The sequence below is a fragment of the Oenanthe melanoleuca genome, chromosome 7 (assembly GCF_029582105.1).
Source record: "Oenanthe melanoleuca isolate GR-GAL-2019-014 chromosome 7, OMel1.0, whole genome shotgun sequence".
Lineage (NCBI taxonomy): Eukaryota > Metazoa > Chordata > Aves > Passeriformes > Muscicapidae > Oenanthe > Oenanthe melanoleuca.
The window spans coordinates 19,372-34,594 of NC_079341.1; the positions used below are offsets into that span (position 1 = coordinate 19,372).

General features: G+C 56.9%; 1 protein-coding gene and 1 pseudogene across 1 annotated transcript; both read left to right on the forward strand.

Annotated features, from left to right (window-relative positions):
- Positions 1-2,581: 2,581 nt before the first annotated feature.
- LOC130255590 (class II histocompatibility antigen, B-L beta chain-like) lies at positions 2,582-5,146 on the forward strand (annotated as a pseudogene).
- Positions 5,147-6,377: 1,231 nt separating this feature from the next.
- On the forward strand, positions 6,378-7,051 carry LOC130255443 (class I histocompatibility antigen, F10 alpha chain-like). The gene is made up of 4 exons (XM_056496128.1): positions 6,378-6,551; positions 6,644-6,748; positions 6,847-6,882; positions 7,002-7,051. The coding sequence occupies exons 1-4, from the start codon at positions 6,380-6,382 to the stop codon at positions 7,025-7,027; spliced, it is 339 nt and encodes a 112-aa protein (XP_056352103.1). The 5' UTR covers positions 6,378-6,379; the 3' UTR covers positions 7,028-7,051.
- The last annotated feature ends 8,172 nt before the right edge of the window (positions 7,052-15,223 follow it).

Genomic DNA, 15,223 nt, shown 5'->3' on the forward strand with positions numbered 1-15,223 from the left:
CCCAGTCCACGGCAAGTGCTTTCCACTCCAATCCCAACTCCACCGTCTCTCCCATTGCCCCATTCCAATCCACTCTCTCCCAGTGTTCTCTCGCTCTCTCCAGTTTCATTCCCAGTCCCTCTCAGAGGCACACCAGCCCACTCCCATCTCTCCCAGTCACCCAGTGTGTCCATCTTACTGTAGCCCTCGAGCTCCCAGCCCAGCCCTGGCTGCCAGCTCTGCTCTGTGATGGATTTCTACCCTGCCCAGATCCAGCTGAGGTGATTCCAGGGCCAGCAGGAACTCTCAGTGCCTATGGTGGCCACCGACCTCGTATCCAATAGAAACTGGATTTCGACCAGCTCCTGGTGCTGCTGGAAACCCTCCCCAGGTGCTGGGGTCATCTCCAGCTGCCAGGTGCCAGCCTGGAGCACCCCCTGAGTCGGCACTGGGGCACAGCCTGGACCCTGCAGTGTGGAGGGAGTGAGGGAGGCACTCGGGGGGCTGGGAGAGGGATTTTGGTGTGCTGGGAGTAACTGGGAGGGAGTTTGAGATAGCCTGGTTTAAACTGGGAGTACAAGTCAGAGATCTAGAATGGCTGAAAAGGGGATTGAAGGATGCTGGGGAGGGTGGGATGGGGTTGTGGTGGGAATTGGGAGAGAGATTGGGGGTGCTGGGTAGAACTGGAATGGAGTTTGAGTGAGCCTGGAGTGGATGAAAAAAGATCAGGGATTGGAAAGCAGGGTTGGAATGAGGTTGGTTGTCCTGGTAAGAGATTGGGAGGGTCTTAGTGAGTCCTGGTGGGGCTGGGAAGGGACTAGGAGAAGGTTTGGGGGTCCTGGGGCTGTGGGGGGCAAATAGGAGGGGGTTATGGGACCCTGAGAGGGACAGGAATGGCTTTGGTGGGTCCTGAAGAGGCTGGGAAGAGATTGGGAGGAGGTTTTAGGGGGTTCTGGGTGGGCTGGAGGAGATTGGGAGGGTGCTTAGAGGGGCTTGGAATGTCTGTGAGAGGTTTTGGGGCGTCCTGACCCCTGCGGATCCCCGAATGCCAGATCCTGCAGCAAGGAGTTGATGGGGATCAGGGGCTACGTGTCAGGTTTCATCTTCCTGGCGCTGGGGGCTCGGCTTCTACCTGTGCAAGAAGGAGGGGTCCGAGAGCGTTTGTGTTCCTCCTGAGGCCCCCAGCCCGGTGTCACCCCCTTTCCTCTGCCCACAGAGCTCCTGACCCAGCAGTGGCTGCAGCCCCTCCCCCCCGGCCTCGGGCCCGGCCGGGACCCCCCCGCTCCGTCCCCGCGCCGATTATGGGGCAGGTCGTTTGTTCCCCCAGCCCTGCAGTCACTCTACCCCCGCCTGGCTGCTCCCAGTGTTCCCAATAAAGCTTCCCAGTTGGATCCCATTCCGTTTATTGGGGGGCACTGGGGAGGGATTTAGGGGGCGGGGCGGGGAATGCGACGGCGTTGGGAAAACGGGGGGGGATGCAAGGGTGAGAGCGGGAGAAGGGATGGAGGAGGAAGAGGAGGAGGAGGTGGCGAGATTAGAACGGAAGAGCAGCGGAAGAAAGGAGGAACCGAGAGGAAGAGGAGGAGGAAGAGCAGCAGCAGCTCCAGAGCCACGCGATTCCCCCTGCCCACATCCTCCCTCAAACCCGCGGCCCCGACTCCACAGCATCGCCCCCTCCCCACACCCCATAGCTCAGCGAGGAGGGGGAGCTCTGCCCAAATCTCTCCGGGGGTCCCTGAGCGTGGATTTTTCCTTCGGGGGTGTTTGGAGCTCGCAGCTTCCGGAATGGAGCCCCAAATATACTTGGGGGTCCCTGGGAAGGTTTCAATTAGGGGAGGGGTATTTTTGGATCCTGCTGGAGCCCAAAGCTGAGCCGCAAATGCCCTTTGGGGGATGTTTTGAGGTCTCTGTGTAAGAGGGGACATCGGGCTTGGGGTTCCCCCGTCAGAGCGGGGGAGGGGAACGGGGAGAGCCCCGGGATAGGGTGAGGGGAGAGGGGGAATCACGGAGCTGGGGGACCCCTGGCAGTCTGGAGAGGGGGGGTGCCTGCATAAGGGGGACTCCTGGGATCCCAAATCCCGTAGGATCGTCGCTAAGCGGGACACTGGAGAGGAGGAGAAGTCCCAGGAGCCCAGGGAAGGGGGACACCCATAACCCCAAAGTGGGGAGATCAGAGAGGAAGAACGCCGGGAGAGTTTTCTGGGATGAATCCTGGTGGTTCGGGGTTTTTAGGGACACAGAATCCCCGGAGAATTACAGAGCTGCGAGTAGAAAATTGGGTAACCTGTAAATACCGAAAAGCTGTGAAATAAACTGCATTTTCTGTGCCGGGATGAGCGCAGTCCGTGTCTCTCCATCCCCGCTCCCACCTGCCCAGCGCCCCAAGGTTCCCCCTCCCCAAAAATCCCCACCCGGGGCCCGCAGCGTCCGGAAACGCCTCAGCCAATGGCAGAGCAGGCGGAGCGCGCTGCAGCCAATGAGAGCGCGGAGCGATATTGCGTCATCACCTCCCGGGCAGAGCCCGCGCAAAACGGGTCCCCAAAATGCTCTCAGCCAATGAGAGCGCGGCGCTCATGAGCGGCCCCGCCCCGGCCTGGGGCTCCCAGCGCAGCCCCAGCGGCGGCTTTGGGGCTGCGGCTCCTGCCCGGCGCCGGCCATGGGGCGAGTGGCGGCAGCTGCGGCCGCACTGGTGGCACTGGGAGCCCCCCCTGGGGCGGGCGCGGAGCTCCCGGGTGAGCGGGGGCGAAGGCGGTGGGACGGGGGGAGAAGGGAGAAAAGGGGGCGGGGGGAGCCCGAAATGGAAAGGGGAGGAGGAGGAGGGGACCCCCCCAAAGGAAGAGAGGGAGGGGCTGAGGGTTGGGGGAAGGTGAAGAACGGGTGGGAGAGGGTGGGAAATTGGGGAAAAGGGGAGGATGGGGTCCCAAAACATAGCGGGAGGATGGTGGGAAACGGGTGGGAAAGGGGAAATGGGAGGGAATGTGATCCAAAACTCATCTGGGAAGCGGCTTGTGGCTAGAGGAGGCAGTATGTAAAATGGGAAATGGGGGAAGGGTGGAAAATAGGAAGTGGGAGCGCACGCAGGAGCGTCCCATGGCGGCCGTGGGGCACAGGGGGTGAGGGATGGGGATCAGGGGTGGCCACCAAAATTAGGGGGAGTTTTTGGGGGGTGTGCGGGGTCATCCTCTGACCTGTGTCCTGCACACACAGGAGTTTTCCAGCATATGCTTAAGGGCGAGTGTTACTTCATTAACGACACGGAGAAAGTGAGGTTGGTGGTGAGATGCTTCTACAACCGGGAGGAACTCGTGCGGTTCGACAGCGACGTCGGGGTGTATGTGGGGTTAACCCCCCACGGGGAGATACGTGCCCGGACCAGGAACAGCGACGCGGAATGGATGGAGAGAAGACGGACTGAGGTGGACACGTACTGCAGGCGCAACTACAAGATCTCATCCCGCTTCCTCGTGGAGCGCATAGGTGAGCGTGGAGCAGAGCGTGTCCCCTCGGGCCCTGCCCTGGCAATGACCCTGGAGCCCCTCAAAACCTCCCTGAGAATCACCCCAGAGCCCGCAGCCGTCCCTGGGCTCTTCCCCTGGGCATCCTGTCCCTCTCAGTGACCCGAAAGTTTCTGACAGTCCATCCCAGTCCATCTCGGTTTCCCCAAGCGCATCCGTGTCACGCGTGGTTGGAGATGACACTTTTCAGCCAATCAGAGCACGTCTCTGTGATGACTCATCTGTTGCCAGGCAGATCCGCAGAGCTGGGTGCCCCGCTCTGCACTCGGCCTCCCAGTGCCGTGCGCTTCATTCCCAGTTCATCCCAGTGCAGCCCCAGTCCTTCCCATTCCTTCTCAGCTCATTCAAAGTCCATTCCCAGTCTGATCACAATTTCTTTTCAGTTCACTCCCGGACCACCACCCTCTCTCCGAGTGTCCCTCAATCCCCTCCGATCGCTCCCAGCAAGTCTCTCCTTGTCCATTCTCTGTCCCTCCCAGTTCATTCCCAGTGACTCCCACTCCATTCCCTGCCCCTCTCAGTGCCACACCACCCCTCCCCTCTCTCTCCCAGATCCCCCCGTTGATCCCAGTGTGTCCCCACTCTCTCCCAGTGCCCCCCAGCGTATCCATCTCGCTGATGCCCTCGAGCTCCCAGCCCGGCCCCGGCCGCCTGCTCTGCTCCGTGATGGATTTCTGTCCTGCCGAGATCCAGGTGAGGTGGTTCCAGGGCCAGCAGGAGCTCTCGGAGCACGTGGTGGCCACCGACGTGGCGGCCAACGGCGACTGGACCTACCAGCTGCTGGAAAACTGGTGCTGCTGGAAACCCACCCCTGGCGCGGGGTCACCTGCACGTGCCAGGTGGAGCACGTCAGCCTGGAGCACCCCCTGAGCCGGCACTGGGGTACGGGGGAGGCACTGGGGGGGCTGCCAGAGGCACTGGGATGTGCTGGGAGTAATTAGGAGGGAATTGGAGAGAGCCTGGTTGAAACTAGGAGAGGGGCTTGGGCGTGTGGAAGGGCTGGGAAGGGCCGGGAAGGATGCTGGGGAAGGTGGGACGGGGTTGCGGGGGTGCTGGTGGGCACTGGGAGGGAGTTTGGAGGTGCTGGGTGTAACAGGGAAGGATCTGAGTGAGCCTGGAGGAGCTGGAAGGAGATTGGGGATGGGAAAACGGGGCTTGGGATGAGACTGGGAGGGGTCTGGGTGAATCCTGGTGGGGCTGAGAAGGGACTGGGACAAGGTTTGGGGGTCCTGGGGCAGAGGCGAGGGGGCAACTGGGAGGTTCTGTGGGATCCTGAGAGGGACAGGACAGGCTTTGGTGGGTTGTGGGGAGGCTGGGTAGGGACTAGGAGGTTTCAGGGGGTCCTGGTGGGCTGGGGACGATCAGGACGGTGCTGGGGGGTGCTCGGGGTGTCCCTGTGAGGTTTTGGGGGGCGCTGAGCCCTGCGGACCCCCAGAGATTGCGCCGGACGCCGCCCGCAGCAAGGTGCTGACGGGGATCGGGGCCTTCGTGTTGGGCTCGGTCTTCCTGGCGCTGGGGCTCGACTTCTATCTGAGCAAGAAGGTTCGGGGGGGTGCCGGGTGTCGTGTTCCCCCTGTCCCGGAGCATGTGCGCTCCCCCCGGGGCCCCCAGCTCGGTGTCACCCCCCTTTTCTCTCCCCACAGAGCTCCTGACCCAGCAGGGGCTGCAGCCCCTCCCCCTGGCCTCAGGGCCAGCCAGGATCCCCCACTCTGTCCCCGCGCTGATTTTGGGGGGGTCGTGTGTCCCCCAAGCCCTGCTGTCACTCTGCCCCCGCCCAGCTGCTCCCAGTGCTCCCAATAAGGCTTCCGAGTTGGATCTGGCTCTGTTTATTGGGTTATTTTGGGAGGTTTTGAGGGATTTTTGGTGAAAGGTCATTGCCCAATTTTTTAGTGGTGGGGCTGAGGTTTCTCCTTTTCTGAGATTTTAGGGGTGGCTGTGGCCAAATTTCTCATTTCCCATAATTTTGGTGGTCTGGGATTTCCTAAACCTCACTCTTTAAGAAATTTTAGGGGGTGGAAATGTCCAAAGCCCATTATACCAAAACTTCGTGTGTCTAGACATTCCTAAATTCCTTTCCCCTAGGATTTTGGGACTCTAGGGGTGCCCAAATCCCGTTTATTCAGGATTTTTAGTTAGTGAGAGTTCCCACAATCCTGTTTATCATTGATTCCAGGGTCTGGGAGTGTCCAAAATCCCCTGTACAGAAGATTTGGGGAAATGTGAGTTTCCAAATCCGTTTTGGTTTTTTTTTTTGAGGATTTTGCTGCTCTACGAAAACCCAAACCCAGGGACTCAAAATCTGGGGACGTAGGCATTCCCAAATTTCTTTTTTTCCAAGGAGTTTGAGGATTTGGGCAGGTGGGAGCTCAGGTGTGCCCAGAAATGTGTCCCCAGGTACACGAGATCTCAGCGGTGCCCATGGCGAGGGCTCGCCCGATGCCAGGAACCCCCCAAAGCCGCTCTGTCCCTGCCCCCGGCAGCCGCACAGGGGACGGAAAATGGAACCGAGGGTTCCTGGCTGGGGATAAGGACCGGGAGAGATCCCTCAGCAAAGAGAGATCCCTCAGCAAACTCTGGCACGGCCCCCACAGAGCCGGCCCGGGCACGGCCAGGGAATTCAGCACCGAGCAAATCCCAGCGGGACAAGGAGAGGGGAGAGAAAACTCTGCGAGTCCTTCCCGCAGCCAGCGGGGATCGCCCGGAATGGGGTCAGCGGGGCTCGGCCCCCCGGGGGTCCCTGGGGATCATCCAACACCGATCCTCCCATGGGGGATGGAGCTGGAGCAGAGGACGAAGCTCTTCCCACACTCGGGGCACTCACAGGGCTTCCCTTAGAATTCCTCCTGGAATGTAGGAAGTGTCTTCCGGCCACAAAATTCATATGGATGAAGGGGGATGAAATCCGGGATCAGGAGACGGAGTGGGGCGGGGTCGTTCCCAACAGCGACGGCACCTTCCACACCTGGGCCAGGATCGAGGCGCGGCCGGAGGAGCGGGAGCAGTACCGGTGCCGGGTGGAGCATCCCGGAATGTCGGAGCCCGGGATCTTCGCTTGGGGTGAAGCTGGGAATGTGGAATGTGGGAATTGGGGATTTGGGTTTCCCAAATTGAGATTCCACTCCCCCTCCTCACCATCCCATGTTTCCCAGAGCCGACATCTGGCGGGAATTTCACTGTGGTGGTCGCCGTGTCCATCGCTGCCATCATCATCCTCACTGCCCTCATTGGATTCGTCGTCTGGAGGCGCCAATCCGGTAACACACGGGATGGGGGTTGGGAAGGGGCACGGATCCACCCAGCAGCGTTCTGGGAACCCTGTGCCACCAACGCTGATTCCACTGTTTTTCCACAGGGAGGGGGGACAGGAATAAATATAGCATGGCAGCTGGTGAGTACCAGTGGCAGATCCAGCTCTGGATCTCCACCGTGTGGATCCCAGGATGGATCCTGGGGTTAATCCTGGTGTGTGATCCGTGCTGGAAACTCATGGATCTTCTCTTTTTGAAGGAAATGATGTGGGGAAAAAGGCTTGAATAGAGGTACAGAGCGGGATCAGGGTGGGATTCCAGAGGGGGATTGGGGCAGAATGGACAGATTAGGATCAGGGAGGGATTCCAGATTAGAGCAGGAGTGCAGAGCAGGACCAGATGGAATTGTGGCATGGGATCGGGGCTGGATTCTGGAGCAGGATCAGTTGGATGGATGGATGGATGGATGGATGGATGGATGGATGGATGGATGGATAACTAGTGATGGATGGATGATGGTTGGATGATGGATGCTGGATGCATGATTGATGGATTATGGATGGATGGATGCATGATGGATGAGTGGACGGGGCAGGATTGGTGTTGGATGGATGAGGCAGGATCAGGGTGGAATTCCAGAGCAGGATTTGTTGGGCTGCATGGAGCAGGATTGCAGCAGGATTGGGGCAGGATCAGGTTGGAATACCAGAGCAGAAATGGGTGGGATGGATGGAGCAGGAGTGGGCAGGATCAGGTGGGATCTGGAGCAGCTCCCGCTCTCCATGGGCTCCACCCAGGTCCATCATGTGGGATGGGGACAGGGACAGGATGACACCGTGACTCTCTCTCATCCCAGCAGCAATCACTGCCTGAGCGATCCATGGAGTTTGATCTGGCCCATCCCTCTTCCTGGGAAAGCTGAGAGCTGCCAGCAGAACTCACCCCAGCTTCTCCCACCCACCCACAGCTCCTGCTAACAGATCAATTTCGCATTTTCCAGTGTTTTAAAGCCAAGAACCACAAATATTCCCGATGCTTTAGTTCTGATGTGCAATTATCCTGCTTTGGGAAATAAATCCTGCTTGGGGCATTAAATCCGGGTTCACTCTTCCAGTGGCTGGCAGTTCTTCTCTGGGAGCCAGGAATGGGGGTGGGGACGCTGGGCACGGGAATGGGGAAACTGTGAGCAGGGATGGGGGCACCAGGATGGCATGGGGACAGCAGGGACAGAGATGGGAACAGCAGGAATGGAAATAGGGACAACAGGAGTACGATGCGGACACCAGGAGCAGCATGGAGACAAAAGATCTGGAATGGGGACTTGCCAGCCACGCCTGACTCTACGCCCCAGGATTCATTTCCCGCTCTGCATCCCATGTCCGAGGTGTCCCCAGGAGGGTTCGGCTGCATCCCGCTCCGGGCGGCAGCACCGGGGCCGGGCTTGTCCCCGCTCTGCCCAATCAGCTCGCGGGAACGAGGAGTGACGGCAGAATCAGCCAATGGCAGCGAGGGGCGGGCTGCGCACCCGGCAGCAGCCTCGGCCCGCGCTCTCAGGGCCCCCGGGCTGTGTGAGGGGAAAGCCGGAGATGAGGAACAGCCTGGAACGGGCCCGGGCCCGAGGCGGGATTGGCCTGGAAACACAAACAAAGTTCTCCGCAGCTCCCGGCACGCCTTTCCCAGCCCTGCGTGTTCGCTGGCTCCGGCTCAGCGGGAAGCCCTTGAGCCTCACTTCTCCTACTCCCTAATATGGAGCATCAGTGCATGGCTTTGATTTCCCCCAAAACGGGAAAACGGCCCCAAAACCCTCTGGATTAGTGGATTAGGAACAAGCCGGCCCTGCCCAAATGCCCCGACTGCCTAAGCCACGTCTGACAATAGTAGAAGGGAGGGGGGAAAGAGGACTGTGGGAGGATATATTGCAATAACATCATTATACATCCACAAAACTTATCTTGAACATACACACACTGTTCATTCTTTAGTTGTGGGGGCCAACCATTGCATTACTGATCTATAGCCATCCTCTCCTTTCCTGTTCCTAATTCATTTGGCTCAAACGATCACTTTTTTGTTTTATTCTGATAATTCACTCGTAGTTTTCAAAATTGAGTTTTATCATACTAGCATCTGTTCAGGTGGTTGGGGACAGTGGGAATAGAAAAATCTAAGATATTCTTTTAGCCCACTTCTTCAAAATGGACAAAAGGGGATCACAGAGCGCTGCTATGGCCATCTACCATGCTGATGGGGTTACTGCCCATAGCAGGTGTATTTTACCTGTTAAACACCAATGAGGAATGATAGAAGTGTGGTATGGCCTTTTTGCCCCCACCTTACCATGCCTACGGGGCTGCTGCCCACAGCAGGGCTGTACAATCTTCTCAGTGGTGAACACAGGGGCCAACCCAGCCTTGCCCTCTATTTCTTGTCTGACTCCACTTGTTGGTTCCTAAAGAAACCACCCCAGCACCTCTTATGGTTCCCTGTGTACTTCCCCTCAAGAGATGTTTGTAATTTCCATCCATTAAAACAGGACAATTACATTAAGAACTGATATGGTTCAAACCCCTTCCCAAAGTGTTGTTAAAACAATCTTTGAGCCGGCTGGTGGAAGCTTCTCCCTCTTTTTGGACATCTTCCTATTTCTTTGGTTATCTCTCAGTCTCTGCTTGAGAGCCAATTTCATCCCCCCCACTCTGGGTATTATAGTTTATTCTTCAGGGGTTTTTTTTGGGCCTTTAATTCTGTTGCCATGAGTCCACTCCTGGTTCCTCTTCGGTTTTGGGATTATTCTCAGTGCCCTCACTCCCTGTCCTTTGTAGCCGTTTCTGGATCAGGCCTGGCTGCCACCTGCAGCCCCTTGCTCAGCTGCTGAATGAGCTGCACTCAGCAAGGTGTCGTGCATGGGGAAAAGATGAGAGTTGCTGCAGCACATCAGAGGAGGAGCAGCATTTGTTTGTGGTCATGGCCCACCAGGGAACCACGAAAATGTTTCCCATTCCCATCCTCTGTACATTTGGACCAGAATATGAACAAATTTCTTATTTCCTTTGTTATCTGTTTCACCGCTTTAGAGTTATCACCTATTTGCAAACAGCAGTTTGAGTCATTTAATTTTCCACAAACTTCTCCTCCTTCTGTTGAAAGATAATCTGATTCCATCCCATGGTGAAATGTCTTGTTCTTCCTTTCCCTGGATTGGTCGGCAGGAAAGTCAGGAGCTGGTGCTCTCGAATTGATTATTATTTCAAGGACTGATTATACGTTCTTTAGTACATAATAATAACAATAACAATAACAATAACAATAACAATAACAATAACAATAACAATAACAATAACAAAACAATAAGAATAACAATAACAATAACAATAACAATATTATGAGCTGGTGCTCTCGAATTGATTATTATTTCAAGGACTGATAATACGTTCTATAGTACATAATATTATTATTAATAATAATACTAACAGCATTAATAATAATAGCAACAGTAGTAATAGTATCATGAATATAAATCATAGTAGTAATAATTATAATAATATTTAGTTTTTTAACCTAATTATGCCACTCAAATTATGGGTGAATTTTCTGTCTCCTGATATGTATTTCTTAGGGTTCCCAGGGACTGGTCCATGGTGTTGTAGGATTTGTTGGGATTTGTTGTGGTGTTTGTTCATCTTTTCCACATTTTTGGGAGCTCCTTCCATCCAGGGCTGCATCAATTGACCAGTTTTCTCTAATTAAATCATCAATTACTTGGATTCCCAACTGATTTCTCTGGACTAGCAAAAACACCCCAGTGCTCTAATACACCCTATATAACCTAGACAGTGACAGCACATGTTGGAGTGAGGAGAGGGATGATTCCCCCCCAGTTTTTTTAGTAAAGTTTTCACAACATTCTCTGTTTGCTGTTTCCCTTTGCAGCTTAACCAGTTTCTGTTGCAGTCAGGTATCCTCACTCTGGGCTCTGCCTTTAGCTGTGCAAATTCCATCTGTGCAGGCAGGCAGAGCTTGGGGTGAGGGCCAGAGGGAATCAGCCCAATTCCTCCCCCAGGCAAGGAGACCCTGGTGGCTTGCCCACACTTTGCCCCAGCAGTGTTAATTTGCATTTCTAAAGCTCCTCTCGTGGCTGTCTGGAACCCTGCTTCTCTTGTAGAGCAGCCATTGGATGATTCATATGTGGCTGCCCCACAATCTGCTTTTTTTTTTTCTTATTAACAATACTCTATTAACTTTTTATCTGTTCAAGTGTCACCTTTAAGGCTCTTCCAGCTTTGCAAAATCCATCCTAAATGTGAACATTGAAAAACCCATACCGAAATTTTGCCATCACTAAGAACCGCACAGATATATACAGAAAAAAACCCCAATGCAAATGGTCAAACCGTTCATGTGGGAGGAAAAGGTGGGATTGTGCAGAAGAAGGAGGAATAGGAGGAGGAAGATGAATGTGAGGATGGGTAGGGACACAGGAGGAGGAGGAACAGAAACAGGAAGGAGCACAAAGTTCCATCCCTCCCTGTACCTGCAGCCTCTGACCAAGCCCAGGAGCGTTGTCCCCATCACATGCAGCAGGTGACCAGAGAGGGGGATCCATGATTTTCACAGGGGTCAATCTTGGTGTTTCTGAGCTTTATTGGGCTAAATGTTGGTGTTTTTTTGTTTTTTCTTCTAGGTGCAGAATTTTTGTATTCTGGAGGGGGTTTTGGCCAAATCTTGTTTTTTGGTGGGTTTTTCATCTGTGTTGTGATTTTTTTAGAATTTTTGGGCTGAATCTTGGTGTTTGGGATGTTCTTATACATGCAAGATGCCCAATGTCTTCCTGAGTTGCACTTGGGCGAGGAGGAACCCCCAGCCCAAGGCCCTCTCCTCTTGTTTTTTTTCTTCCAAACCAGGAGTTTTCATTCCCAAGGCATGCGCAGATGGAGGAAGAGGAAAAGCCCTGGAGATTCCTCCCAAGGAGGGGCTGAAAACCCAGCCCAGGGACCTGCAATGAAGAGGAAGGACTCTCCCTGAGCCGGGAAGGCAGCTGGAGATGCAGGCAGAGCTCAGAGCTGGTGGAGAAGCCTCATGGAGGGGAGAAGCCCCACAAGTGCTTGGAATATGGGAAGAGTTTCAGCTGGAGGTGCCATCTGATCCAGCACCAGAGGATCCACACTGGGGAGAAGCCCTATGAGTGTGGGAAATGTGGGAAGGGATTCAGAGACAGCCACTACCTGATGTAGCACCAGGTGATCCACACTGGAGAACAGCCTGCTTGGAATGTGGGCAGAGCTTTGGGCTGAGCTCTCACTGAGGAGCCACCAGCGCATCCACACCGGGGAGAGGCCCTTCGAGTGTCCTGAGTGTGGGAAGAGCTTCTCACACAGCTCTCACTTGACCCGACACCAACGGAGCCATCACTAGGGGAAGCCCTGTGAGTGCCCCGAGTGTGGGAAGAGCTTCGTGCTCTGCTCCAGCTCCATCCCCCATGGGAGGATCGGTGTTGGATGATCCCCAGTGACCCCTGTTGGGCAGAGCCCTGGTGATCCGTGGTCCTGGTGATCCCCGTTGGGTGTGGGGATGGGGTTGGAGAGATTTCTCTCCTTTCTCCTTGTCCTGCTGTGATTTGGTTGGTAATAAATTCCCTTCCTGTGCCCAGGCTGGGTCTGTTGTTCCCGTTCGGTGCTCGGGACGGGATCCCTCCTGTCCCTTCTCTCAACTCCCGGGCCTCTCCTCAGCCAATCAGACAATGCGATGGAGAAGTTTCAGCCAATCAAAAAGAGCAGCAGTGATGACTCCCCGGTTGCCGGGCAGACCCGCAGCACCCAGTGTTCCCCACCTGGACCCCGCCCTCCCCGCGCAACCACGATCCCCCCGCGGGGTCCCCCCAAGTCCATCCCCAGTCCCGCCCCACAATAAACGGGACCGGGGCGCACTGGGAAGCTTTATTGGGAACACTGGGAGCAGCTGGGCGGGGGCAGAGTGACAGCAGGGCTGGAGGGGGCACTCGACCTGCTCCGAAATCAGCGCGGGGACAGAGCCGGGGATCCCGGCTGGATTTGAGGCCACGGTAAGAGGCTGCAGCCATTGTTGATTCAGGAGCTCTCTGGGCATAGGAAGGTGAGTGACACCGAGCTGGGGGCCCCAGGGGGAGCACACATGCTCTGGGACCCACCTCACCTTCTTGCACAGGTGGAAGCCGAGCCCGAGCACCAGGAAAACAAAGCCCAACACCCATCAGCACCTGGCTGCGGGCAGCGTCCAGCAGCACCTCTGGGAGTCCACAGGGCAGGACCCCACAAAACCTCTCACAGACGCTCCAAGCCCCTCCAAGCACCCTCCCATTCATCTCCAGCCCACCCAGGAGCCCCCAAAGCTCCTCCCAATCTCTTCCCAGCCTCCCCAGGACCCACCAAAGACACTCCTGTCTCTCTCAGGATCCCATAACCCCTTCCCCGTTGCTCCCTACTACCCCAGGACCCCCAAAACCTCTCCCAGTCCCATCCCAGCACCACCAGGAGTCACCAAGATCCCCCCAGTCTCTTCCCAGCACAACCAACCTCATTCCAACCCCTACTTTCCAATCCCTGGTGTTTTTCCATCCCCTCCAGGCTCACTCAAATCCCTCCCAGTTACACCCAGCACCCCCAAACTCCCTCCCAGTGCCCACCAGGACCCCTCAAACCCCATCCCACTCTCCCCAACATGCATACAACCCTTTCTCAGCCCTTCCAGACCCCTGAACCCCTCTTCCAGTTTGAACCAGGCTGTGTCAAACTCCCTCCCAGTTACTCCCAGCACCCCCCAATCCCTCTCCCAGCCCCCCAGTGCCTCCCCCCCTCCCTCCTGTACTGTGGGATCCAGGCCATGCCCCAGTGCCAGCTGAGGGGGTGCTCCAGGCTGACGTGCTCCACCTGGCAGCTGGAGGTGACCCCACGCTGAGGGGTTGGTGTTTCCAGCAGCACCAGGAGCTGGTGGGTCCAGCCCCACTGGGGACCTGGCCTTTGCTCTGCACACAGGTTTGCAGTGCAGACCATGAAGGCTCTGCTCTGCTGCCTGGGCCGCGATGAAATGCTGGTGGCTCTGGAGCGCAAGCGGGTCTGGGACACCCTGCTCTGTGCTGACACCCAGCACTGCGCAGTGGGGCTGCTGGCCAGGTGAGACCCCCTTCTCCCCGCTGCCAGCATTGGTGCCCTGAGCCCAGAGTGCCCCACACATTCCCCGTGGTTGTGGCCGAAAACCTTGGCACCGAGGGACGGCCAAGCAGACTGGAAAAGGCTGGGAGAGGAGGAATCCCAGGAGCAGCCGCCTCCCCAGGGGCCCACGTCCCCTCGCAGGGTGCTGGGCAAAGGTCACTCTCTTCTGTGAGTCAGTCCTGGCAGAGCTTTGCCCGCCCGGCTCAGAACCTCAGTGCCTTTCTCCCCTGCCAGGGAGATGCGCCGTGGCTTGAGCCCCTTGTGTTCCTGCATCGCCACGCACCTGCTCAGCCTGCCCATCTGGGGGCAGCCTCGCTGGAATCTGCCGGCCCTGGCGTCCTTTGTGGAGCTGAGCCTGAGGGCCAGCGCTGCCTGGCTGAGCTGCCTTCCAGCTCTCTGGCCTCTGGGAGCCGCAGCCGCCTGACACGGTGCGCACCCGGTGCCGCTGCCTGGGCCCGGCCCTGGGAGGTTCCGCGCTCCTGCCGGCCGGGTCCCTGTCACTGCCCTGTGCCTTTCAGGTCCTGCAGTGTCTGCACTTGAGCAAACACGGGCACAGTGCCCTGTCGGTCATGTCCAGGCAGCTGCCGAGCGAGAGCAGGGACAGGCTGTGACTGGAGCTCAGAGGCCTCGTGGTGCTCAGCAAGGAGCCCTCGCTGGTGAGAAAGCGGCAGTGGCTGAAGCTGCACTGGCAGCTTGGGCTGGGCAACACAGCCCTTTGCACTTGCCTGGGATTCGGCAGCTGAGGCAGCTGCTCCCAGCTCTCCTGCCTCCTGCTTCAGCTGCCCGAGTGCCTTGGCACAGGCCTCTGGCCTCTGGGCCCTGAGGCAGCTGGGTGGGGGTGCAGGGTCAGGGCCCTGTTGGTTCTGCAGCCCTCCAGGGCTTCACAGCACAGCCTTGTGTTGCACACAGAGCGGAGGAATATGCGGCCTGTATCAACACCTGGTGGAGCAGCTGGCTGATCCAGATGGAGAGATGGTGGGGATGACCCTCTCTGTGCTCGCCCATATGCTCCAGGGGAAAGACCTCAAGATACCCAGCGCCAGCACCCCGAAGCTGGCTGAGCCACTCCTGCCACACTTTGAGAACATAAGGCTCTGTGCCCACGGGCACTGGACACTGCCCGGAAACTTTGTGCCCTGGGCAGTTTTGGGCCTTTGCCCTCCTGAGCTTGGACTAGTCAGTGCTGAGCTCTTCTCCTTTCCTCCAGGACAACAGCCATGTGCAGCTGCTCTCCATCCAGCTCTTCTGCAAGGTGATGGAGCTGGTAGTGGAAGAGGGGAAAAGGCTCTCACGAGAA